The following is a 27,049-nucleotide window of genomic DNA, read 5'->3' on the forward strand; positions in this document are numbered from 1 at the left end:
TGGTCTGTGGGAGGAAGCCGGAGTACCTGGAGAAAACCCACACATGCACGGGAAGAACATGCAAACTTCACACAGAAAGGCCCGGGAATCGAACCAGCAACCTTGTGGCTGTGAGGCACACGCACTACCTGCTGCGCCACCGTGCAGCCACATTATATATTATTAGGATTATTTGGATTAGGTTTGGGTAAGGGCGCAGTGCTCTTGGGGGAGCACTCCGAGGGGCATGGGCTCTCGGAGGTTCAAAGGATCTTTGATCCTTAAAAATACTTAAAAGCCTGACTGAGTGTGATGTTAAAATGTGCTCGGTGGATTGGGCCACGGTACAGGCCAGCCGCGGGAACTTGTATGTTTATCAAAGTCCCCCCTCTTTCCAGGGTCTCTGCTGTAACATTTAAGGCTATCATTACTTAAAAAAGAGCAAGCTTTATACAATATAAAAAAAAAGAATAAATAATAATAAGTGCTAGGATATGAATGTAAGGAGTCAGACACAAAACAAGAGGAATTAGTAAAACATAAGTACTAAAAACATAAAATAAGTGTCTTCAAACAAGTGCTGTTAAAAGTCACAAAATATATACGAGTGCAAAAAATAACCATTAAAAAAGAGAAAAACACACACACATATATATACAGGGTTAAAATAAAATCATGTGTAATACTGTTGTTCTTTGTCTAAAACCTTACATTTGTAAAAAAGACCAATTCTAAAATAAAATAAAAGCTTGTTATTTGCTAAAAGGTGTTTGTTTAAGGAAAATTAAAACTATGACTAAAAATACATACCTATATACATGCACACACACACACACACACACACACACACACGCACACACCCACATATACATATACACATATGTATACACATACATATATACATATCTCAACATACCTACACATACATGTCTGCACACATACACACATCTATGTCTACACACATATATCCATACATATAAGTAGAATAAATATATCAATAATAGGTAATAAATAATTTAAGAAAAGGAGTTAAAAAGTTAACGAAGGTTAAATCACAATAAAAGTTGGTGGAAAAAAAAGGACCATTAAAAGAACAATGTTTCTTGGATCGCCGCAGCCGGAGCCCTGTCAGAAACCTGTGGGAGAAGAGGCCCTGGAAAGTAAGGAGGTGAGCACTTCTAGTAAATGCTGTAAAAAAAGGTTTGTTATCAAGTGGAAATGGACTCATCAGCCATACTTTTCATTTAGCCCTGTGGGATCTATGGTCTTTAGTAGATGAATCCATTTCCTCTCCGCCGCCTGTCTCTGGCCCATGGTCCAATCCCTTCTGCTCTCCAGGCCCATGCTCTGGACATTGTGTTGGCCATGGAGTTTAACATGTGCATACAGGACACTGGTGCCACTCCCATCGTTCATAATGTAAAAATGCTGTTTTATTCTAGTGGCAATTGAGTGTCTGGTCTGCCCCACATACATTTTGTGGCAGGCCTTGCACCTAGTAGCATATATAACATTAGTCATTGAGGGTTTAAAGGCCTGCCACGGATTGATGCCTATTCTAGCGTGAAGGTTAAAAATGTGGGGCAGAGAAATAAAACCAACTGCCGAGCCTCGACGCGCCTCCTGTTAAGATGATTGGAAGGATATATAATGTTATTATTAATAAATAACATTATATATTATTAGGATTATTTGGATTAGGATTAGGATTAGTGATTGGTGCGGAGAAGACACTCGTGACAGTCACACACGCACAGACTGTGAGGAAAGCCAGAACCCAGGGGAGCACAGCACACGAGAAGGGGGGATCCCACCACCAGATCACCAGCACCACCACCGGACCTCAGCAACCAAAAGAGAAAAAAGGAAGTAGTGGGGTTATACCAACACAAATACAAATAGAACACCCCAAATCTTAACAAAACAGGCAGTTGTCAGGAAAGATAAATCGTGAACGAAACAAAAATACAAACTACCAACCGCCAAATTAATCAAGAGATGAAAACAAATACTGAGAAGAAAACAATCCTCTGCCCAACCAAAATATCAAAATCAAAGAAATTAACAACTCGGGTCAATGGGCAGAGTAAACTGAATGAACTTAATAACGAAAAACAAAAGTACTCAAAAGCAAAGCAGCGTAGCATTTTCTCTATTTGTAATACACTCAAGACTGTCCTGCAACAGTGCAGCCTTGGGAATGACTGCCAAGTAAAATAAATCAATTCATCTTCATAAATGCATTTCAGGTATCGTTCATGTATTCATTCATATAAATTAAATAAATATTTTTGTTTAGTGTATTATGGGTATGTAACATGACAATACAATGGGATCTAATATTACTTGTCAAACGTTTAGCAATAAATAATTTTGTCAACGTTTGAATAACTCATAATGACAGAGCAATTGTTTTAAAACTGCTGCAGTGTTTTATCAAGGTAAGGGGCAGTTGATGTGCTTGTGAACATGAAGAGGGCAGTGAATTCGATTGTACAACTTAAGGACTTCATTGATTTTTATTCAGAAACAAAATATGGGCTGTGTCCAGCCACACTCCCCTCATTATCTTCATGCAAAGCACGAAAATGCCTCAGCATGGATGAGGTGTTGTTGTACCCCAATTCTTTAGCACACAAGAAACACTTCACCTTGGATTAAAAGAAAAGACAGTGAAAAATATAGTACATTGCATAACAAAAAACACATGTATGAATGTTACTAAAATGTAGGCTACTGTAATTAACCTTGTAAACCAGGCAGAGGAATACTGCCACTACCTGGAATTTACCAGTAAGGTTTCTGTCAGAGGAATCGAATAAACCAACACGGGACGGACAGCAGTAGTGTATAAAATATATAGTATTAATCTTAAAATGGTTAATAAATTAGGGCGCAGGAATACAGAGGCTATAAGACACAGACAGGCAAGAGACAGCCAGGAGGGGAATTACAGAGCTCAGCCCACACCATAAAGAGCTAGATAGAAACTGGACTAGCATTAAACACACAGCACTCAGGTTTAAATAACAGCACGCCACTGCACACTCCAAACAACGCGTCACTGCACCCCTCAGTTACACAGCACACAATAGGCTACACACTGGAGCTACTGCCCGTATTAATCCCCACAAGGTTGTCATCCACCCGTTGCCTCGATTCAGCCTGCCGGCTGAATTTATTTTTTATTTTAATGTCATTACTCTCCTCGTACTATAAAAGTGAACTCTATGAATAATGACTTTCAAATTCCTAAAGTGGGCTGCTCATTTGCAGCTTGAATAGCAATCACGTAATGACCAACAGGCCTGTCTGGAGGAAGCAGAGAGGGAGGAAGTTTGGTTTGTCTGAGTGCATGAGTGAAACAAGGAAACATGGAAAGGTTAGATGTGGTGGTCCAAGCTGAAAGAAGAGTGAGGAGAGTAGGCAGCGATGACATCTCTCATGTCAAAAAACAATCCACACAGATGGTTCTGCTGAGTCTTTTACTGGATGTGTTTGTTTGTTTTTCCTTTTTATTTGAATCTCTGTATGTGTGTAGAGTACTCTACACACTGCTCTTCATCCTGCTATCCTGCTACAAAGCAAACAATGGCTATATAACAAGAATATTTAACAAATTGGATTAACTCCATAAACTGAAAAACAAAACAAAACAAAAAAACACTTAAAACACATGGAAGACACAGAGCAAATTATGACCAAGACCCATCAACTGGATTAGCTATACCCTCAAATAATAAAAGATGAATAGTTGTTTGGCGGCCCGCCACTCCTAAATGAATGTAGAGGAAACCCGGGCCGGGTTTATCGCTTCAGGTGATTCTCACACACCAACCCCGCTCTGTGTGGTGACAGGCTCGCAAATGAGGCAATGAAGCTTTCTCGTTAAAGAGAAACAAGCGCAGGGCTCCCACTAATTACAAGAACTACATTCAGGGTAATAATGTGTTGATTTATGGAGTGGCTTTAATAAATGTCATGTGATATAGACACCTCTTATCATAGCTCAAGAAAAAAAGGAACGAGAAGCTGTTCAGCACGAGGAATAGTGTTTATATGGATCATGTTTTTTATGTATTCTACAAAAATGAAATGATTCTACGTCAGTAACTGAATGTGTTGGATATTGCATTGACTTTAATAAAGACTAATTTTGTAAGACATTCACTTGTCCAAGTCATTTCTGTGCTTGTAATTTTCAGGGGTTTCATTCTATATTGTATAATTATGTGATAATCATCCATCCATCCATCCATTTTCTATACCGCCTATCCCTTTCGGGGTTGCGGGGGGGGCTGGAGCCTATCCCAGCTGTCAACGGGCGAGAGGCGGGGTACACCCTGAGCCGGTCGCCAGTCGATCGTAGGGCAACATACAAGACAAACAACCATTCACACTCACACTCACACCTAGGTTGGGCAGTCACCAATTAACCTAATGAGCATGTTTTTGGTCTGTGGGAGGAAGCTGGAGTACCCAGAGAGAACCCACGCATGCACGGGAAGAACATGCAAACTTCACACAGAAAGGCCCCGCCGGGGATCGAACCGGCAACCTTCTTGCTGTGAGGCACGCGCACTACCTGCTGCCCGTGATAATAATCATTTTACAGTAATAAAGAGGATTTTTTTTTTTCCCGTAGGCCCACCACCGGCAGGAAGGATCAGAAGGGGCCGGTGCTATGCGATATGGGTGGCAGCCGCAGCCCGACGACCCAAACCCTGGACAACAACTCTGGCTATGGGGACATGGAATGTCACCCCGCTGGGGGGGAAAGAGCCTGAGCTAGTGCGGGAGGTCGAGTGGTACCGGCTAGAGATAGTTGGGCTCACCTCCACGCACAGTCTGGGCTCTGGAACCCAACTCCTTGAGAGAGGCTGGACTCTCTTCTACTCTGGAGTTGCCTGCGGTGAGAGGCGGCGAGCTGGTGTGGGCTTGCTTATAGCCCCCCAGCTCAGCTACCATGTGTTGGAGTTCTCCTCGCTGAGCGAGAGGGTCACTTCCCTGCGCCTTCGGGTCGGGGATAGGTCCCTCATTGTTGTTTCGGCCTATGGGCTGAACAGTAGTGCAGAGTACCCGGCCTTCTTGGAGTCCTTGGGGGGGGTACTGGAAAGTGCTCCAACCAGGGACTCCATTGTTCTGCTGGGGGACTTCAATGCTCACATGGGTAGTGACAGTGATACCTGGAGGGGTGTGATTGGGAGGAACAGCCTCCCCGATCTGAACCCGAGTGGTGTTCTGTTATTGGATTTCTGTGCTAGTCACAGTTTGTCCATAACAAACACCATGTTCAAGCATAAGGGTGTCCATCAATGCACGTGGCACCAGGACACCCTAGGCCGGAGGTCAATGATCGACTTTGTAGTTGTATCATCTAACCTTCGGTGGTATGTGTTGGACACTCAGGTAAAGAGAGGGGCTGAGCTGTCAACTGATCACCACCTGGTGGCGAGTTGGATTCGCTGGCAGGGGAGGAAACGGGACAGACTTGGCAGACCCAAATGTACTGTGAGGGTCTGTTGGGAACATCTGGCGGAACCCGCTGTCAGGGAGGTTTTCAACTCCCACCTCCGGGAGAGCTTCGACCAGATTCCGAGGGAGGCTGGAGACATTGAGTCCGAATGGACCATGTTCTCCACTTCCATTGTTGATGCAGCCGTCCGTAGCTGTGGCCATAAAGTCGGCGGTGCCTGTTGTGGCGACACCCCCTGAACCCGGTGGTGGACACCGGAAGTAAGGGATGCCGTCAAGCTGAAGAAGGAGTCCTATCGGGCCTGGTTGGCTCATGGGACTCCTGAGGCAGCTGACGGGTAACGGCAGGCCAAGCATGCGGCAGCTTGGGCGGTTGTAGAAACAAAAACTTGGGTCTCGGAGGAGTTCAGGGAGGCCATGGAGGAGGACTACCAGTCAGCCTCGAGGAAATTCTGGCAAATTCGGCGCCTCAGGAAGGGGAAGCAGCTTTCTGTCAACACTGTTTACAGTGGAGGTGGGGAGCTGTTGACCTCGACTGGGGATACTGTCGGGCGGTAGAAGGAATACTTCGAGGATCTCCTCAATCCCACTGTCATGTCTTCTGTAGAGGAAGCAGAGACTGGGGACTTGGAAGTCGGTTCATCCATCACCGGGGCTGAAGACACTGAGGTAGTTTGCAAGCTCCCCAGTGGCAAAGCACCGGGGGTGGATGAGATCCGCCCTGAGTACCTCAAGTCCCTGGATGTTGTGGGACTGTCTTGGTTGACACGCCTCTGCAACATCGCGTGGCAGTCGGGGAACAGTGCCTCTGGACTGGCAGACTGGGGTGGTGGTCCCTCTCTTTAAAAAGGGGGAGCGGAGGGTCTGTTCCAACTATCAGGGGAAAACACTCCTCAGCCTCCCTGGGAAAGTCTATTCCAGGGTACTGGAGAGGAGAATCCGGCTGATAGTCGAACCTCGGATTCAGGAGGAACAATGCGGTTTTCGTCCTGGCCGTGGAACACTGGACCAGCTCTATACCCTCCACAGGGTGCTTGAGGGTTCATGGGAGTTTGCCCAACCAGTCCACATGTGTTTTGTGGACTTGGAGAAGGCATTCGACCGTGTCCCTCGCGACATTCTGTGGGAGGTGCTCTGGGAGTATGGGGTTGGAGGCCCTCTGTTGAGAGCTGTACAGTCCCTGTACAACCAGAGCAGGAGCTTGGTCCACATTGCCGGTAGTAAGTCGGACCTGTTTCCGGTGCATGTTGGACTCAGGCAGGGCTGCCCTTTGTCACCGGCTCTGTTCATCATTTTTATGGACAGAATTTCTAGGCGCAGCCAGGGGCCGGAGGGGGTTTGGTTCGGGAGCCGGCAGATTTCGTCTCTGCTTTTCGCGGATGATGTTGTTTTGTTGGCTCCCTCAAGCCAGGACCTTCAGCATGCGCTGGGGCGGTTCGCAGCCGAGTGTGAGGCAGCTGGGATGAGAGTCAGCACCTCCAAGTCCGAGGCCATGGTTCTCGACCGGAAAAAGGTGGCTTGCTCCCTTCAGGTTGGAGGAGAGTTCCTGCCTCAAGTCGAGGAGTTTAAGTATCCTGGGATCCTGTTCACGAGGGAAGGATGGAGTATGAGATTGACAGGCGGATTGGTGCAGCGGCTACAGTAATGCGGTCACTGTACCGGTCTGTCGTGGTGAAGAAGGAGCTGAGCCGGAAGGCAAAGCTCTTGATTTACCGGTCAATCTACGTTCCTACCCTCACCTATGGTCATGAACTTTGGGTCATGACCGAAAGAACGAGGTCCCAGATGCAAGCAGCTGAAATGAGTTTCCTCCACAGGGTGGCAGGGCGCTCCCTTAGAGATAGGGTGAGGGGCTCTGTCACCCGGGAGGAGCTCAGAGTAGAGTCGCTGCTCCTCCACATTGAGAGGAGCCAGCTGAGGTGCCTTGGGCATCTCTATCGGATGCCCCCTGGACGCCTCCCTAGGGAGGTATTCCAGGCATGTCCCACCGGGAGGAGGCCCCGGGGAAGACCCAGGATACGTTGGGGTGACTATGTCACTCGGCTGGCCTGGGAACACCTCGGATCCCCCCCGGACGAGCTAGGGGAGGTGTCCGGGGAGAGGGAAGCTTGGGCGTCCCTGCTCAGACTGCTCCCCCCGCGACCCAGCCCCGGATGAAGCGGGAGAAAATGGGATGGGATGGGATGGGAAAAAAGAACAAGATTTTGCTTTTGTCAGCTTCTGTGTGGAACTGACAAAAGTATTATTTAAATTTATTGATCATAATTCTTAGTTGTTTTTTAAATAAAAACAAAGAATCCCGATCAATAAACTGATTATTTTAGTGCATGTGCTCTGTTGTCGTCATGGCAACAGTAACTATGGAGGACAGGGAACTGTTGCTTTGATGTCTCTGATGCTTGCTTTGATCTGTGTGTGATGTCATTAGCAAATATATATATACTCTCTAACCTGTGAAGTAGACCAGTGTGAGTTGAAGTACGTCAAGAAAAAGAAGAGATATTTCTGGAAAAGAGTTCGCCATTTCCTTGGTTTGAAGAAGAAAAACAGGGAGACTTATATAAGTTATACTTAGTAGTGAGTGATGATCTCAGGTAACCAGATGGCTATGAGACGAATTTGGATGCAAGGGGCTCTGGGTCCCCACCACTGGACCAGGCACCTGATTTCCAACCTTGTAGGCAAGACAGAAATTGAAGGCCTTTCCAAACAGGTGGAGGAGCTGAAAACTGAGCTCCAAGGAGCAAGGAAACACAATTCCTCTCTGGAGCAGACAATCAGCAAGCTCACCACCAACCTGGAATTAGAGGCTGTTCAGAAGAAGCAGCTCCAAGACCAGGTTGAGCATTTGACCAAACAGTTCCTTATGCAGAGGCACGATATCCATGATATGAAGCAAAGATTAAGATTCAAGGATTTTGAGGTGTCCAGTATGATCCTGAAGCTAGAGCAACAACGTCAAAAGGAAATAGCAGCATGTTTTATTGAAATCAGGCTTCTCTGGGACAAGCTCTCTAAGGAGAAGGAGTGTAGACTTGATCTCGAAGAAAGAGAAAGAGCCAAGGATTGTGAGATGTCCACTATGACCCTCAAGATCCAGCAACAAGAAGAGGAAATAGAAAGGCATTTGGATGAACTGAGGCGCCAGGAAGAATCGTCCGTGTCTAAAGAGAGAGAAACTCAGAGAGGCATCCAGACGCTCACTGATTCTTACAATGAACTCCTCTTAAAGAACAATTATCTCGAGCGAGCATGCAACGAGATCCACCACAGGTACAACACTGACATCACCACACAAAGACAGATCATTGCCAACCTTCAGCAGCAACTTCCTGAGCTTGTTACTGAGCTCAAGGGTGAGGAAGAGGCCAGGCGGGCCAGCAAGAGGAGTTCTGAGAAGAGATCTTTCTGGGAACAAGCCATTTCCTTGATTGGAAGGATATATAATGTTATTATTAATAAATAACATTATATATTATTAGGATTATTTGGATTAGGATTAGTGATTGGTGCAGAGAAACCCAACCAAAAATATAAGCACCCAGACACACACTCGTGACAGTCACACACGCACAGACTGTGAGGAAAGCAAGAACCCAGGGGAGCACAGCACACGAGAAGGGGGAATCCCACCACCAAATCACCAGCACCACCACCGGACCTCAGCAACCAAAAGAGAAAAAATCTAAACAAAACAGCCAACCACCAAATTAATCAAGAGATGAAAACAAATACTGAGAAGAAAACAATCCTCTGCCCAACCAAAATATCAAAGAAATTAACAACTCGGGTCAATGGGCAGAGTAAACTGAATGAGCTAAATAACGAAAAACAAAAGTACTCAAAAGCAAAGCAGCGTAGCATTTTCTCTATTTGTAATACACTCAAGACTGTCCTGCAACAGTGCAGCCTTGGGAATGACTGCCAAGTAAAATAAATCAATTCATCTTCATAAATGCATTTCAGGTATCGTTCATGTATTCATTCATATAAATTAAATATTTTTGTTTAGTGTATTATGGGTATGTAACATGACAATACAATGGAATCTAATATTACTTGTCAAATGTTTATCAATAAATAATTTTGTCAACGTTTGAATAACTCATAATGACAGAGCAATTGTTTTAAAACTGCTGCAGTGTTTTATCAAGGTAAGGGGAAGTTGATGTGCTTGTGAACATGAAGAGCCCAAAATATGGGCTGTGTCCAGCCACACTCCCCTCATTATTTTCATGCAAAGCACGAAAATGCCTCAGCATGGATGAGGTGTTGTTGTACCCCAATTCTTTAGCACACAAGAAACACTTCACCTTGGATTAAAAGAAAAGACAGTGAAAAATATAGTACATTGCATAACAAAAAACACATGTATGAATGTTACTAAAAGTGTAGGCTTTAGGAATACTGCCACTACCTGGAATTTACTAGTAAGGTTTCTGTCAGAGGAATCAAATAAACCAACACGAGACGGACAGCAGTAGTGTATAAAATATATAGTATTAATCTTAAAATGGTTAATAAATTAGGGCGCAGGAATACAGAGGCTATAAGACACAGACAGGCAAGAGACAGCCAGGAGGGGAATTACAGAGCTCAGCCCACACCATAAAGAGCTAGATAGAAACTGGACTAGCATTAAACACACAGCACTCAGGTTTAAATAACAGCACGCCACTGCACACTCCAAACAACGCGTCACTGCACCCCTCAGTTACACAGCACACAATAGGCTACACACTGGAGCTACTGCCCGTATTAATCCCCACAAGGTTGTCATCCACCCGTTGCCCCTATTCAGCGTGCCGGCTGAATTTATTTTTTATCTTAATGTCATTACTCTCCTCATACTATAAAAGTGAGCTCTATGGATAATGACTTTCAAATTCCTAAAGTGGGCTGCTCATTTGCAGCTTGAATAGCAATCACGTAATGGAAAGGTTAGATGTGGTGGTCCAAGCTGAGAGAAGAGTGAGGGAGGGCAGCGACGACATCTCTCATGTCAAAAAACAATCCACACAGATGGTTTACTGCTGAGTCTTTTACTGGATTCATGTGTTTTGTTTTCCTTTTTATTTGAATCTCTGCATGTGTGTAGAGTACTCTACACACAGTTCCTCAGGGTGAAGCCAGATACAACATTGGCCAGTTTGGTAATTTTCGGAGGAGCAGGCATGGTGATGACACGCTTGAGGTAACAGCGACGCCTACAACACAAAATCAACAGCGGCATTTTAACAAGGCACCAAAAATACAGCAGTTAAATCAAAAACTGGGGGGTGCAACAGTGATGATCAATCTAAATGTGACATGATTTCTGGGTATTGCCTGAATTGTTGGTAACATTTCATTTGAAGAAATGGACAATATTTGTGTTCATGCAGGTTTGCATGCTTGCATAAAGAATACTGTACCTGTAATCAGGGTTAAAGAAGTTTTCCTTGACATAGGTGTAGAACTGGCAGCTAGCATCCTCAGTGCAGGTCCTCTGACAGGTGTGTGCATCATCCATCAGCTCGAAGCGAATGTCAGAAGCTCTGAAATCGACATCTACCTGAGCCACCTTTACCCAGTCTGTGAGCAGAGAGGAGCTAGGTTAGACTTCTGCTGCTGGCTAAGATACAGAAATACTCCACTCATTCATATGTCCTGAATGATTTTAGTCTTTGCAATCCAAGATCACACAACAGCCAAATCCACAATAAGAAGGTTTGCCATTTATCTGAACATGCAGTGTGAAAGAAAAATTGCAGAGGTTTGGCTTATCTTTGTTTGTGACTAAATTATGTTGCCATTCAGTGAAAGTGGAGTTTCCATAATGCAACCATTTCTTTTTTTTTTTTTTTTTGGTCTTAAATGCACAATGCTGTAATTCTACATGTAACTGCTGAGATTAAATAGCTTCATCATACAAACAAAACTGCGAGCCTCGAGCCATGAAATGAGTCATCCATGAAAAGTGCTCTTCATCCTGTGGCAAATATGGACATTTGTACCCAATTTTGATGCAATCTGTTCAATTGGTGTTTAGACATTTCACTCTACATTCACATGGCTAAAAAGAACAGGGAAAGATACCACCAGTATGTGATATATCCAAAAATGACCAATATGTATCTCCTGCCATACCCCCACTCAATTCTCTCATATCAGAGAGAGTGCAAGAGCAGAGTGGTTGTTTAGTTGAATATGTGGCTGAGGTCTGACTGAGATTTGTGTGAGTCTAAGGCCTCGGCCATGTCAATGAGATAACAGCTAATTGCTGTGTATTCATTAATCCATGGAACTGTCTGTGGTGCTGAAGTAGCAGACAGATTTGCAATTTTATCTCCGCCCCACCCTTCTGTCAGTTTATTCTCTTATACTCTTTTAATATTGAATCATGATTTGTAGGATCGGGCTGGTGCTTATTTTTTATTTATTTATTTATTTATTTATTTTTTGGTCTTAAACTTCGAGCACAATGCTGCAATTCTATGTGTAATTGCTGAGATTAAATTGTGTGGTTGCATTTCTGTCTGCCTCTCTTCAACAACTCAGACTGGATACAACAAGTTATTGAGTTAGTCAATCGATATACCCAAAATAGTTCCAGTGGTTGACTGAAAGTGTGCCTTTTATGAATCTTTTAATATTGAATAGTGATTTGTACCATTATCCAGCTGACAGAAGCGTGCTGGTATCCCAGAAGTTACTCCGTCATTAGCTTTGGTCACCATTTCATTTGAATTGCTCTTCAGGTGACAATTGAAGGAATTACTGCAAAAAAGGAGAAAATTATGTTTAATGATGTCAGTAGAGTGAAGATACTGTAAGTATCTGGAACAACAAATACACTAATGCAACCCATATATATTACCTGATAAAAGAGAAGTAGGTGCAGCGTGGATGAGCAGAGCACAATGCCTGACAGTGCTCATGAGAGGCAGCAGGCAGCATCTGGATGTCGCTTCCTGGGATGTCAGTGTTTGAAAACAGCTTGCCCTGACATGCTGTATAAAACATGGATAATACCATAAGGCAGCATGCACAATGACCTGCAGGATGTCTTCTTAATGCTGCAGCTTTTGCTATGACTATGTTTGTGTACCTGTGTTAACGTTTTGACTCATTTGTGTTTTGTGGGAGAATCCAGATACTACACCAGTCTTTGCTTCGACAATGGGAGTCCTTGGTATTGTCCAGCTGAATTTAAGGTGGCACTTGTATCTAAAGCAGAACAAGAAATAATATCAGTATGGGATCGTAGAGCCTATGGGCTAGCTTTTTGTCTTTGCTGCTAGTGGGGCGCAGGGTACGTGCCCCACACAGTGGTATTCTTGTGTAGCGCAGGCGGGCGTGCAGTGCACTTGGTATTTTGGTAAACCAAGGTGCACAGAGATACGCCAGGATGGGCGTTGCAGCGCAGTAGGGGGAGGTGTCAGCAGGATCAGCCAGCAGATTTGGATTTAGAGCCCACAGACACATGACCAAACACATGATCCCCTTCAGGCTGCTGTGGATAATTTCTGAGCTTGCAAGACTGAGACGTGTGCAGCAGTTAACCTGTACAACATTGTGTAAATAGACTACATTTTTGCGCATAAATTAATCTTTATAACAGCAGTTATTCCGAGAGGTGTTCACCCTTTACACTGGGCATCTGTCACAATTTGCTGAGGCCACAACCACTTCACTCATGGAGGTATACCTCAAGCGCACTACCTCTCGATGACAATCTAATCTCAAAAACAGAGTAACAATGTGCCCTTACCTGAGCTTTTCTGGTGTGAAGACCCCATTAACAAAAGTAAAGAACTGACAGGCAGGGTCCTGTGTGCAGACTCTCTGACACTCCTCATAGTCTGTTGTGAACAAGGTTTGGTAGTCCGCCCCAAAGAAGTCCACGTTCTCGTACACCTGAGACAGACAGGGCTCTGGCAGGCAGAGTAAAGGAGAGTGTGATCATGCATCACTAATTAACTGATGATTTCAGAATGCTTTGAAATGGTCATGAGCCTACGTGAGTCTGGGCTGCAGGACTTGAGAGAAAAACCAGAGGTGACACCCAGAAGTGGAGTCCGAACATTGGGCTGTCCAGAGGGAGTGGTCTTCAGGTAGCAAAAGAAGTGCCTGCAGAGAAAGGAAGATGGTTTTATATTTGTTGTTTTGATTTTTATTGAACATCAACCTTAAAACTTCAAGAGGAAAATGTTTTCAGTGAAAAACAAACGGACAAACAATAAGAACACATGAAAATGACTTAATAAGCAAATGAAAAAGTTTTTAAAGATAATAATGGTATGATAATTTACTTCTGGGCGCTCTGCATGAAAAAAGACTTACATTTACTTTAAGTGCCCTGTTTTCCAAAAAAATATGCCACTCTTCACAAACAAATGACTGATTTATTTGTAATTCCGTGTGGTGTTGCTAGTTTTGTACCTGTTATCTCTGGTCCAGTCAGCCCGAACAAAGGTAAAGAAGAGACAGGCGTGGTGCTGGGTACAAAGCTGCTGGCAGTGCTCAGCATCAGGAGAGTAGACAGATGTTATGTCTGTTCCTGGAAAATCCAGATTCTCCAAAAGCTCCTGCTGACATTCTGAAGAAATGGAAACAGAGGCACTTTAACATGTATAGATACAAATATATACACTGAATACATTGTTCCACATATACACAAGCAGTGAAATAGAAACTTAGGCAAACACACACTGCCCACATACAGCAAGTCCTGTGATTAGAATAGATTGTCTATTACCTTGACAGAAGGAAAGGCTGCAGATCGCGAGCAGACCCACCCAAATCAAGTGTGTTCCCATAGTCTCAGTTTTGATAAGACTGTCTTGGTGAATGAAGATTCTTGGAGCACAAATGCAGTAAAAGAGGTGGTTCTGCAACTGCAGGCTGGCCAAAGGACAGTTTCTCAATTAGATGTGTGATCTATTTGCACAGCGGATTGTTGACACATTCAATGATTGGCTCACTGCAACCTTTGTACAGCAACTATAACGTCATGCCCTCGAACCACGTTAAGCAAAATTATATAAGTGCTAAATTAGCCTATAGGAGAGCTAAACAACATGGGCTCTATTTTCGACTCCGCCGGCGGCGCAGTAGTATTTTCGAGCTGCGCGGGCAGGCGCACGGCGCACTTGGTATTTTGGTAAACCAAGGCGTACAGAGGTGCGCCAGGATGGGCGTTGCGGCGCAGTAGGGGGGAGGTGTCATAATGAGCCGGCGCATTGGGATTTTCGAACATTTCGGTCTGTGACGGCGGCTTAAAAGTATGCTGAAAGCTCGCCACCTCAGACCTGGTCAACTCTGTGCGCCAGCGGCGCAAGTGGATTTTCGTAAACCGGCGGAGTCGCGCGGTCAGGTTTCCACAGTGTCTGGCATTTCACTGCGATCAATTATTAGCAACAGCCGCACATGTACATTCAGAAATCATGAAATCAACAAGAATGCATTTAAAATGATTAAAAGGAATCAGTGTATCTAATCAAAGCCGAGACAGCAGATTATTCCATTTAAAAGGAGCGAAATAACTAAAAGCAAATTTCCCTACCTTCGTTTTAACAGCTGGGATATTAAGAGCCAGTGGGTTTTGTACACGAGTGGGGTAGCTAAGAGATCTGAAGCTCAATAGGCTCGATGGGTATAGAGGAATTTTTTTATGCAGTGCCTTATAAATAAACAATATACAGTGTTGCTCCCTTCTCTGAGCCAGGGAAGTCCAACCGACATTCTGATAGAGATGGCAGTGATGGGTCATGAACCCATCGCCAGTAATAAATCTAATAGCAGAATGATAAATTATATCAAGTGGTTTAAGAACAGAGGGAGAAGCATGCATGTAAATAATGTCACCATAGTAATATCACATATCACACCATCAACAAGGCGGCAGCGTTTTACAGTGTTTTTGTTGTGCCCTTAAATAAGGGGATAGCCGTAAGAGGAATGAGGAGTGACTACACGATGCAGCTCACTCGTCTGTATTGAGTATTTTATGTAATTAAAACAAACTCATTTTTGTTCAGGCAATCATACCAGTTTGTCCAATTGAGAGGCCGGTCACGCCTTCCACGGTCAGTTCGCCACCTCCAAGATACAGCTCCTGGTAGGGCAGAGCATACTATGCTCCCTCGTCCCTGTTGATGGTCTTCTGGCCCTGCTTCCTGATCTCGATGGCCTCCCTGATCCAGCGCTGATGTTTGTTTTCTATGGTGCGGGTCACTCTGGCGTTCTCCTAGTCCATGATGTGATTTTCCTGTTTACAGTGGTCTGTGATGGCTGACGTGTAGTTATCCTGCTGTGCCTTTTCTTTAATTGCTCCTTTTCTTTTATACTTGATACATGGTTCAAGGAGTTTCAAATAGAGTTATCAAAATGCAAAAATATTGCATATTGCGCTGAAACTTGTAAAACCAAAGATCAAAATACATGTGAAGGTGCAAATATGCAACAGCAAAGTCTCCATAGGTGTGGGAAACAGGACTGAAATGTTATCGGTGGCTGTGGCTCAGGAGGAGGAGTGGTCGTCCATCTAGTCATAAGTATTTTTATTTCTCCAGCTGGAGCTCCAGGTGACCTGTGTTCAGAACACGGTGTTCCAACCTTCCTGCCTGCTACTGGCTTGGCTGCAGTCTTGAGGATTTGGCTTGAATGTTTTCAGCTCATAATGAATTCAACTTGGCAAATGGAAATGAGGATAAAGTTATAATATCAAAGGAGCGCTGAGCCCCAGTGTTCCTTCTCAGATTAGATTTTGGTGACCAATGTGTCATATGTTACCACACTGGACAAATAGCAATATTACTGTATCATACAACTGCTCGCACCTGGACCTGGGAATCATAGAGTAAAAGCTGAGTTTCAGTACCAGTACAAGACAAGACATTTTGGAATATTCTTATAAAAAAAACAAGCCAAACTACTCAAATATACTAGTGTATAATACAAAGGAGGCATGGAAGAGCTTTACCAAAATAAAACACAGTCTAAGACTAAGAAGAAATTCCACTCAAATCTGTCTTTTTATCTCTCTCTTTGCATACAAGTTACACACAAGACACACTCTGCCCTCAGCCAGGTGTAAATAAGTTTTGGTATGATCAAACTCTATAGTAAATCCTTTCACTCTCATGATTTTAATATTTCAAACCAATCAGCATCCTTCTGATCTCCAGCTGGTCATCCTGACGCAGATGGTTCAGTCCAGCAGATAGCTAGGCTGCACATTACAAGCTAATGGAAAGGAAACAAGTGTGAGTTCCCATGGAGCAACATAAGGGTGCAAAGAAGGAGATGTATTACCAGGCAGCGCTTTTGTTTTCAGCAGTTACTAAGCTTGGACAGCGGTGCTCTCTAAATATGAATAAGACTGGCCCTACTAGGCTACTTTATCTGCAAGTGTGATCAATAATCAAAGGCCAATAAAAGTTTTCAATTACATGCACTTGATATGTTGTGGAAATTTTTGTTTTTAACTTTATATTCTCTTACTGCCATTCAGATGAATTTCATTCTTTTGGTTGGTAACTACAGTAAGACCAACATACTGTAAGAAAAGAAAATTGTCATGCATTAAGTTAATTTCCAGACAACAAGAAACATTATTGACATTTTAGTGGCTTCAACTATACCTCATCTTCACAGCACAGCTGCACCACTGGCATGACTTCCAGGGTTATTTACATTATCATCTGCTGAAACAAAACAACACATTGTCACTGGTTTGAAACTTTATTTGCCTATATTTGGTAATTGTAGGCTTGGCCTACATGTGCATAACATCTACTGGTGTCCCATTCATCCCATTCCTATGTTCAAACGTAAACAAATGGTATCCACAGCAACAAGATCAAAGTGCAGTGTGTGAGTGGAGGAGAACGAATCAAGATTCATTCCTTTGAGCAAAGATCAAAGGAATTTGTGATGACATCATCATCAAAGACAACAGAGGTTGCCTTAAGACCACAAGTGACCACTGAAGACACAGACCACTCAGAGAGGACTGCAGAGAAAACACCTGTGAGAGAATACTGTTCGGAGAAAACACCAGTGAGAGAATACCGTTCGGAGAAAACACCCGTGAGAGAATACCGTTCGGAGAAAACACCCGTGAGAGAATACCGTTCGGAGAAAACACCCGTGAGAGAATACCGTTCGGAGAAAACACTGTTCAGAGAAAACAGCGTTCAGAGGAAACACAACTGCTGTCAACTGCTTCACACTTGGAAGACAAAGAATTCTGGGCAATGAAGCTTGAACAACCACTTGATTTCTATCTCAGCTACCTGGAAGAACAGGTGAGGGTCCACCTGAAGGACAGCAAGGCGACCCTCATCCAAATTCCTGAAGAAAACAGAGTCCTGATTGACGTTCGGGAGGACTTGCTGGATACCTTCCTCCATGACGTCCCAGGAAACGGAGCGGGCAACTGGACACAGGAGAGAGAGCTCATGCAGTGGGAGATCAGCAGCCTGAAAGTCCAGCTTGCCGAGGCCACGGCTCCACGTGGCCACGCTGCACACCAGGAAACCGAGAGGCTGAGAGGCATCGGAATGAAAAATCAAGAAAATATCGATCGGCTGAGTGGCGACGCCAGGGACCCTTCATTCAAACTGCAGAACATGATGGAAGCCAACGCCAGCCTTGAAAAGCAGATCAAGGCCTTGAAGGCGGAGCTCCTTGCTGAAAAGCACACAAGGGAAGCAAACGCCAGCCTTGAAAAGCAGATCAAGGCCTTGAAGGCGGAGCTCCTTGCCGAAAAGCAGTCCCATGCAGCGGCTGAAGACAAACTTGAGACGAGCACTCGGAGTCTGAAGGCGCAGCTTTCAGAGAAAGACACTGCACAGCTTGAGGCTGATGGTCTCGATCAGCTGATCAAGGCCATCTCAATCAAACTGGAGCACATGGGGGAAGTGAAGGACAAACTTGAAAACGAGCTTAAGGCAGCGAAGGCGGAGCTCCTTGCTGAAGAGCACACGAGGGAAGCAAGCGCCAGCCTTGAAAAGCAGATCAAGGCCTTGAAGGCGGAGCTCCTTGCTGAAGAGCACACGAGGGAAGCAAACGCCAGCCTTGAAAAGCAGATCAAGGCCTTGAAGGCGGAGCTCCTTGCTGAAGAGCACACGAGGGAAGCAAACGCCAGCCTTGAAAAGCAGATCAAGGCCTTGAAGGCGGAGCTCCTTGCTGAAGAGCACACGAGGGAAGCAAACGCCAGCCTTGAAAAGCAGATCAAGTACTTGAAGGCGGAGCTCCTTGCTGAAGAGCACACGAGGGAAGCAAACGCCAGCCTTGAAAAGCAGATCAAGGCCTTGAAGGTGGAGCTCCTTAAAGAAAAGCAGTCCCATGCAGCAGCTGAAGACAAACTTGAGACGAGCACTCGGAGTCTGAAGGCGCAGCTTTCAGACAAAGACGCTGCACAGCTTGAGGCTCTCTTAAGAGTAGAACAGCTGCAGAAAGACCTGATATTTGAGAGTGCTGAAGCTCACAAGCTCCAGAGGAAAGTGAGCAACATGGAGAAAGCTCTACAAAAAGAGACCGAAAAGGCAACGGAGAGCATGGTAAGATGCCAGGCTTCCCATCAAGCACAGCTGGACAAACACAGGACGGAGGTCAAGAAGATCAGAGCAGCTCTGGAAAACACAAAGAGTCTGCTGAAGGCTGAACGCCACCGCTTAGAGCAGCAGAATACTTCCTGTCTGGCTCAAGTGGATGCGCAGAAACATGAGAATAATAGGCTCATGGCTGCTCTGCAGACTGTGCAACAGGGCTGGAAGAAGGAGAAGGAATTCCTCCTTCAGACCATCACTGGCCTCAAGCAGACCATGCAAGACAAGGAGCAGCAGTGGGAGTTGATGGAGAGCTCCATGAGGTCGCGAGTGGAAAAGATCGAGAGCCAGGTCACCAAGACAAAGAAGAAGAAGAAGAAGTGGTGGTGAATCTTCAAACAGCTGGCTCCAGAAGCTCAGAAGGAGTGAGACTGAAATGTCTTCACTTTCCGCAGCAACACAATCAGCTGCACTAATAATTACTAAACTGAATCAGGCTAAAAAAGATGAAAATAACCAAAAAATACAACAAAACTAACAAGAATTGCATTGAAGAAAATAAACGAATAAAAATCAAATCAAAATAATCAGAAATAATTGTTTGTTTGTCTGTTTGTTTGTAGGTCGGTTGATGAATTTTTAATTGTGAAATGTTGGTGTAATGTTCAAATCTTTGTTTGATTGAGATATGAAGGTGGTTTAAGAGTTTAAGGCCAAGCGACTTCATTTGGTGTCACAGCAGAGAGAAAAGAGCATAAAGCTGGTTGAGGGATTCGACTTCCTTCACACACACTGTCAGTCTCTACAAACACCACACGCTGGCAGCTGTTGTCCGTTCTTGTGTCATTACCTTGGAAATTCCCTGTAAATAGAAAGGTGTTATGTGTGTACACACGCTGAGACAGGATGAAGGCGAACTCACAGGGATGGCTGAGAGAGAACACAGAACTAAGGCAGGTAAAATTCAACAGAAGGTTTATTAACCAAAAAGTGTCCACAAGAACGGGTAAACAAAAAGCGAGAGCACAAAAACACTCTGCAAAGTCCAACTAAAGGTGTCCTCCAGAACGGGAAAAACTGAGGGCGATATCAAACAAACACTCTGCTAGAAGCTCCAACTCCTCTCACGACCGAGGCTGGGCTGGGCTGAGGGCTTATCCACGGGGCAAAGGCTCCTGGAAGAGGGAAGACAAAAATACGGGTCAGATTGGACCGGACAGACACAGAGCATCAGTCGACGGGCAGAGGAAGGACAGAATACCATGGAAGTAAGCAGACGATCTGACGAGTACTGGAGGGAAAAGCCTGGGTTATATGCAGCTGCTGATTAGGTGGTGATGAGCTGATGATCTGCAGGCGTGAGAGGAGGCAGGCAGGTGGAGATTGACTGGCAGGCGCAGCCTTATTGCACGGTCCTGGAAAGACAGACAAAACACACTGGGGGAAACAGGGGAAAAGGAAACAAAAGGGAGAGACACACTGCCAGGTCCTAACAAAAGGTGGCTTTATGGGGACACTTATTTTTCAAGCAAACAAAATACTAATACTACTAATGCATGACGACTAAAAAGTCTAAAAAAATCGATGCTTTAAGTCAGTGGTTCTCAACCTTTTTTGGATGAACGCCCCTCTACTCTAGCTAACCGAATTTGATTGGATGTTGTCCAACTCGCGGCCATCCATGCTCGTGGCTCGCAACGCACCTATAGTAGAATTTCTGCACTTCTTTAAGAACCATAGAGTGGCTTCAAATTTATTTTCTATTTTTTCCAAGTGTTAATCAAAGCAAATATTGATTAATTAAGATACACTGGTCATAACAAGTATTAAAGCTTTTATCAGAATAAGGAAGCTTTATTGCCATTGTACACAGTGGTAAAATGAAATTTATTTATATAAAATGTAGATTTTGGTCAGTGTGATGTTGGATTAAATTTATGTAACTAATTTTGGACAGATGAGACATTTTAAACATAGCAAATTAGCGACTGAATGAACGGATTAAAATCAGATCTGAATCGGACAAGACTGGATCCTCATCCTATCTGGATCTGTCCGCCATGGAAGTGGACTCCAATCCGAAAGTGTTTTGTGGATCCGTTCCGGACCTTATGAAGCCTCCGGAACGGATCCGGTGCGGGGTCTGATTGCTATCTGGGATCCTCATCCTATCTGGATCCGTCCCGCCGTGCAAGTGGACTCCGATCCGAATGTGTTTTGTGGACCCGTTCCGGACCTTATGAAGCCTCCGGAACGGATCCGATGCGGGGTCTGATTGCTATCTGGGGCTGCACGAAAATACCACTGCGCAGGGCATGCACTCTGCGCCCCGCCAGCGGTGGGGACGAAAATTCAGCTGGACAATACCAAGGACTCCCACTGTTGAAGCAAAGACTGGTGTAGTATCTGGATTCTCCCACAAAAAACAAAAGAGTCAAAATGATCAGCCAACTTGACAGATTTTATGGATTTTTAAAATATATTTGTGTGTTCCTTCCACAGACATCAAGTGAAGATACAGTAAAATCCTTCATATAGATAATTATCTGCAATAATTGTTGCAACGGCTGCTTGTGGTTTGAAGCATCCCAAGGTCATTACGGTGTTTAACATTTTCAGTAATAGTTTGTGCCTCGTTTTGTGTTTGTGTTTGTCATTTAATCAGAATCAGACAGTTTCGTTATTTTTAGTATCAGTAGAAATCAAAGACATTAATTAAATATTAATATTAAATGAGGTGGGGGCCCCAGGGATTTCTTGCTTGGAGCCCAAAGAGACCCTAGCGACGCCACTGGTGAGAAAAGGGTGAAAATGAGACACATTCACTGTTCTAACACTGAAGTGCTCACACACACCTATTTCTTCATCCTGTCCTATTTCAGACTTTCCTGGTTTGCACAGTTTGACAGCTTTAGCACTTGGGATAAGAACTTCTAAAAAAAACCACAGCACCAGAAGACCCTGATCTATGAAACGTAGTGGTGGGGCAGAACCACTTGTTAAAAAAACAGAGAAATACTCCAAAACCTTAACTCCACCACTACTCCTCCTGCCTCGTCTCTCAGGACCTGAAACATGACATCAAAACCGTGAATTGTGCTGACCACCCAGATATCATGTAAACCACCTTAAGCCTACTGTGAACTTCAGCAAACCTGGAGATGAAGCTTCATATAAACTGAACATCCTCCTCTAAAACAGAGGACATGGAGCCAAAAAGAGAGCCGACCCCGCTGACCACAAACCAGGGAGGAGGTCTTCTCTGACACAAGAAGAAGAACAAATTATTCTCTTGGCTCTGTGAACTGACCGGCTGGAGGAAAACATTAACCAAGAGCGTTCTACACAGAGTCATCATGGACTGTGCGAACTGTGTAACCCCACAGGGCCTTGCGCCACAAAGGGGCCTCTGGCCTGCAATCCTGCTTTTTTTTTTTTCAACTCCATGTCACAGGACAGACTGTGCGGGTTTGCCCTGCTATCAGTTGAAAAGGACTTGCATCCAAACTGGATTATAAAGATCTTATTGCTGAGTTCGCGGCCAAGAAGGCAAGGAAAGTAACTCTGACATCGTCAGTTTCTGTGCAATTTATGCATGGCGAGTCCATCTCATCTGTTAGAGTTACAGTGCAGTAAATATGTTGTGTATAGTTGTAATGAAAATGAAGGTATATTATGAATGAAAAGTGTCCTAAACTAGTTCTTTAAAATGTCAAGATGCCAAAAATAAAGTGACTGAGCTGACTTGTTGGAAAGCCACTTGTTGCACAGTTGATTCCACCCGCCCATCCCCCTTTGAAATAAATTACAAAAAGTCATATGATTATGCTTCAAGTTCGCACAGGGCCTTGAACTCACCTGAATGCAATCACCAATGAAGACCCACCTGCTCACTCTGTATATAAGCGGAATATATAGCTGTATCTAGGTTCATGTTCATCTTGTTTTTAAAATTTAAAACTGAATCAACAAATTAGTTGAGTATGAGCTAATGGCTGAGGACCACAGACAGGGGAGGAGATGAGGAGAGCATTGAGAATCAAAGTGACTGACACTGCTGTTTTTGGTATTTTCATGTGACTTTGTGAAAGTAAGGAAAAATATAACAGCAACCTCATCCTTCATTCACCTGTTTCATGTTTCTTTTCTTTACTTTTTTTTTTTTTTAATCTTGATCCTTCCACCTACTGTTTTTGCTTTGTAATACTTGCCGGCTGTCAAAATTTAATTTCCCCTGTGTGGGATCAATAAAGTCTTATCATGTTATGTTGTAGTATGAATTATATTGTCAGCCTGCTCTGAGGCAGAGGTAATGTCCTCGACTGAGATGAACTTCAACGAGCAAAGCATTTTGGGAAAAATAATAGAGGAAGAATGAATGTTACAAAGCTCACTACAGTGACTGACCATTACTATAATATTATTATATACTATTACTTTAAGTGGGAGAAGCAGAAGCTAAGGCTCTCGCATATTTAAAAGCTGCAAAAACACTGGATGTTATATTTCCTGTCATGTTGCCAGCATCATTTTGTTTTGAATGCAGCATTGCCATCCACACAGCAGTGCCACCAGCCATACAAGCCTGAAGCCCTCTTGACATGCTGATTGACTGGAATCCTAAATTTCTAAGAGGTAACAAATGAAATGTCTTTAACTTCTTTGTTACCTTATATCTTCCTATATTTGCTACTTGTGTTGCTCTCTGATAACCTAGATTTTCCATCTCTATTTATTCAGAGAGCATTTTCCAACAACACCCTGCACTGCAGGGAGAAGTTCTCACAGTTTACTTAAGAAAGTAGCAACAGAAATATTTTCAACCAGGCGGCGTAAATCAAAATGAAGATGGTAGTCTCTGCTGGAGGACACTCAACAGCTTCTGGTAAGAAAAACACATATCTCCGTTAAAGGGAAAGCTCATGGGCGGAATGAAAGGAAACAGGTGCTGGAGGAAAACTCGACAGCCACAGATAAAAAAAAATCTCCACTAGAAAAAAAAACACAAAGGCTGACTAAAGTTAAAGTGGTGCTGGAGAGAGCTAGACAGTCACTGGAATCACAACAACAACAACAACAACAAAAACTCCACAAGGGGAAACAGGCACGCAGGCAAACAAGAATCAACAAGTGCTGGAGAAACGACAGTCACAGGAAATAACAAAAATCTCCGTCAGGGATAACGCTCAAAGGCAGGTAACGCTAACTCACAGGTAATAATGAAAGCGCTGCACAAGGGCAAGGCCGCTGGAGAACACGTGGCGAGACGCAAACGCATGAGCAAAGGATCAGCTGGTACCAGAGTATGGGAGAAGCATGCTTAAGAAGGAGAGTCCTAATGAGAGAAGATTACTGACAGGTGTGTAAGATCGCCGCTCGCCCGAGAGAAGATCAACCCCGCCCCTGCCGCGCTCCAGCCCTGGAAACACACAGAGGCAAAATCAGAGCTATTACCGTTTAATTCATTCATGAGCATCTCCAGTTCAGTAGCGTGGGAACCGTGACGTCATCGGAGATTCCCTTTCGCGGCGGCTGCTGATGCGGAGATGCCTCCCGACTGTCCGGGACCCGTCCCCTCGATGAGTGTACCGACCAATGCCGTGGTTCCACCTGGTCTCTCCTCCCTCCATTCATCAGCGCCCTCTCCAATCCGGGCACTAGCGCACATGATAAAAAGTGTTTGCCGTCGCTGCCCGGTGCGGCTGTTGTGCCTCTTTGACAGTGTTAAGATTGTTATTGCTCGTGAGTCCTTTGTAGATCCAAGTTTATTTTTAGGTCGACTAGTTAGCTCGGTTCGGTTACTTGCACTGAGGCACTAGGTTTGGGGAGCTGGGCTATGGTGGGTTTATTTAGTTTTTCACACATCACCGTGCACCACACCACAGGCACATTAGGTTTATGGGTGGCTGTTCCTGTGTATTTTTGTTGAGGTAGGAAATAATGTAGATAGGTAAATTTCTTCTTTTGTTTTTCTTTGGATGGTAGTTAGGTTTGCGGTGGATTTGGGGATAGGCGTAGCTGGTTTTTGTTTGTTTTATGATTTGCCGCCTCCTGCCGCCCTCTCCCTTTGTCATTCCTTGCTTGTGGTTTTTGTTTTGTTGCCTTTTTTTTTTTTTTTTTTTTTGTGCGTTGATTCATTAAACGATAAACGCCATTTTTGCTCTTTAACATCACGGCACCGTGTTGCTCCAGAGGGTCTTAACAAGAGCCAAAACCACAGCCACAGCATACGGTGTGTGTTTGAGTGTAATGATGTGCTGTGAGATGCCTGCTGGTTTTATGACGAAGCTCAACATGTAAACTTCTCAGCATGTTTTTGGGGATCGTGTGTCATTAGCAGCTAATCAAACATTTGAACATTTGAAGAAACTGCATTCAAGCTCGTCATTTATATATTATATTATATTTACAATGTTAGTTACCATTCAGTTCATTTTATTTGTTTTACTTGCTCAGGTCATGTGGCCGCTGTGTCATTTTATCTGTCTTATCTCGGTTTTTTATTGTTTTATTATTTTATAAATAGCAAAAATAAAATGTATCATCATTGCTTGATCAACGAGCACTTGACAACAAATGACAACAAAAATCAAGTTGAATCGAACATGATCTAATAAAGCTCTTATCATTAATATGTTTTACTCATCTGCACTGATTATGGTTTCATTTGCTTTGATCCCAGGGTGAGGGACTCACTGACTGATAATAAACTTCACCCTGAACCAAGACTCTGATCTAAAGGTGTCTCTTTGCAGAAAGGTTTTCACCTCGACGGTTATTCGAAAATAACAAGTCCTGATTTCAAACTTGTAGTGAGAGAGTTGTGATGGAAATGGTCACATATCTTGTTATGGAAACCCACAGCTATATTTTGATATAATTTATCCCTGCTACTTCAATCTATCCCAGTCAACCATGGGCTCAAAGAGAGCTCTGAAGTGCTGAAAGTCATTTTTTATTTATTTTGTTTACAGCACAAAAAGAGTGATGTCATCGGAGTTTGGAAAGTAAAGACAAATACATTTTTCTTCAAATTTTGCCAGATGGAGAAGTGCAATGCAAGGAGTGGTAACAGGAATGATTTCAGCATGTCAGCATCTCAAAAGTCTTTCAGCGTGTCTTCTCCCGGACTTTCCAGCCAGGTGGGAGGCCAGGTGGCTTTGATGCTGGGTCTGTCCTTAAGACTGTTATAGTAAGCTGCCAGTTTGGGGTAACGCTCCTCACATAACCTACAGAAAGGAGAAAAGTTCATGTGAACTTGGCATTTGTAATCCATGCATTCATTCTCTCATGCAGCAGAAAGTCAGTTTCAGTCAATGAGGTCACATACCCAAAATAGAAGAGATAAGCAATGCTCGGAAAAACAGCCACATCAGCCAGTGTAAAGGTCTTTCCTGCCATGCAACAGGGTGCCTGGAGGACAGAACAAGAAAGTTAAAGGCCAGAGCATGTGCTGGTGAGCAGATCTGACAGCCAAGACTGTCATGTCAGCCACTGAACAGAGCTGCTTTCATTTGCTACTTTCTGACATTACAATCACAATTTGCATAAATCATAGCTGCGATGGATGGCTATACAGTAGCTGAGCAAACTAAAATACATTATGTTTGCATGTGCCTTTAAAGAAATCATTTACTTTCTAGCAGAGAGCTACATGAGAAGATCACTCTGGTATCTGTCCATTAAATATGAAGCCTCTGTAAACAGCCAGTTAGCTTAGCTTAGCACAAAGACTGAAAACAGGTAGCCTGGCTTTGTCCACTGCTAACAAAATGTGCCAACCAGTACTTCTAAGAATCACTAATGTATTTAATTAACGTGTTATTTCTCTCTTCTCTCTTTTTTTTTTAATCACAAACATTATGTTTATAAAAAAGTTGTTGTGTTACTGGTGATTATGTGTTGTACTATTTCCTGGCCAGACGCAGTGACTTCCTGGTTAGTCCAGCACATTACATCAGGTAAGACCACAAACTGCAGTGGTTATTGCTTGTTTGTTTGTTTGTTTTCTTTTTTGATAAGGATTTGAAAAATATAATAACATTTTTTACCTTCGG

General features: G+C 43.8%; 3 protein-coding genes across 4 annotated transcripts in view; 1 reads left to right on the forward strand and 2 right to left on the reverse strand.

Moving 5' to 3' along the window:
- Positions 1–27,049, forward strand: part of heyl (hes related family bHLH transcription factor with YRPW motif like) — a 74,046-nt gene that overhangs the window by 21,797 nt on the left and 25,200 nt on the right. The gene's annotated exons all lie outside the window — the stretch shown is intronic.
- On the reverse strand, positions 10,559–14,695 carry LOC139346152 (coagulation factor XI-like). The gene is made up of 10 exons (XM_070985083.1): positions 14,616–14,695; positions 14,195–14,295; positions 13,879–14,035; positions 13,457–13,566; positions 13,208–13,370; positions 12,545–12,663; positions 12,314–12,446; positions 12,107–12,213; positions 10,869–11,028; positions 10,559–10,661 (listed from the first exon to the last, which is right to left on the reverse strand). Exons 1-10 carry the CDS (start codon positions 14,693–14,695, stop codon positions 10,559–10,561), a joined length of 1,233 nt encoding a protein of 410 aa, XP_070841184.1.
- The window catches only part of LOC139345401 (glutathione S-transferase A-like), a 29,901-nt gene continuing 28,786 nt past the window's right edge, over positions 25,935–27,049 (reverse strand). Inside the window, exon 6 of one of the 2 annotated variants that reach the window (XM_070983949.1) lies at positions 25,935–26,221. In XM_070983949.1, coding sequence (XP_070840050.1) covers positions 26,092–26,221 — 130 coding nt within the window. In that variant the 3' untranslated portion in view covers positions 25,935–26,091. The remainder of the gene's footprint in view (positions 26,222–27,049) is intronic. The other variant, XM_070983947.1, reaches the window with a different exon arrangement.

This window comes from Chaetodon trifascialis, chromosome 17 (assembly GCF_039877785.1).
Source record: "Chaetodon trifascialis isolate fChaTrf1 chromosome 17, fChaTrf1.hap1, whole genome shotgun sequence".
Lineage (NCBI taxonomy): Eukaryota > Metazoa > Chordata > Actinopteri > Chaetodontiformes > Chaetodontidae > Chaetodon > Chaetodon trifascialis.

Coding starts and splice junctions, on each gene's coding strand:
- LOC139346152 (XM_070985083.1), bottom strand. CDS start 14,695: ATGTTCGAAAATCCCAATGCGCCGGCTCATTATGACACCTCCCCCCTA. Junction 14,036..14,194: donor CAGCCTTTCCTTCTGTCAAG/GTAATAGACAAT, acceptor CCATTTCTTCAG/AATGTCAGCAGGAGCTTTTG. Junction 13,371..13,456: donor GTCCTGCAGCCCAGACTCAC/GTAGGCTCATGA, acceptor TCTGCCTGCCAG/AGCCCTGTCTGTCTCAGGTG.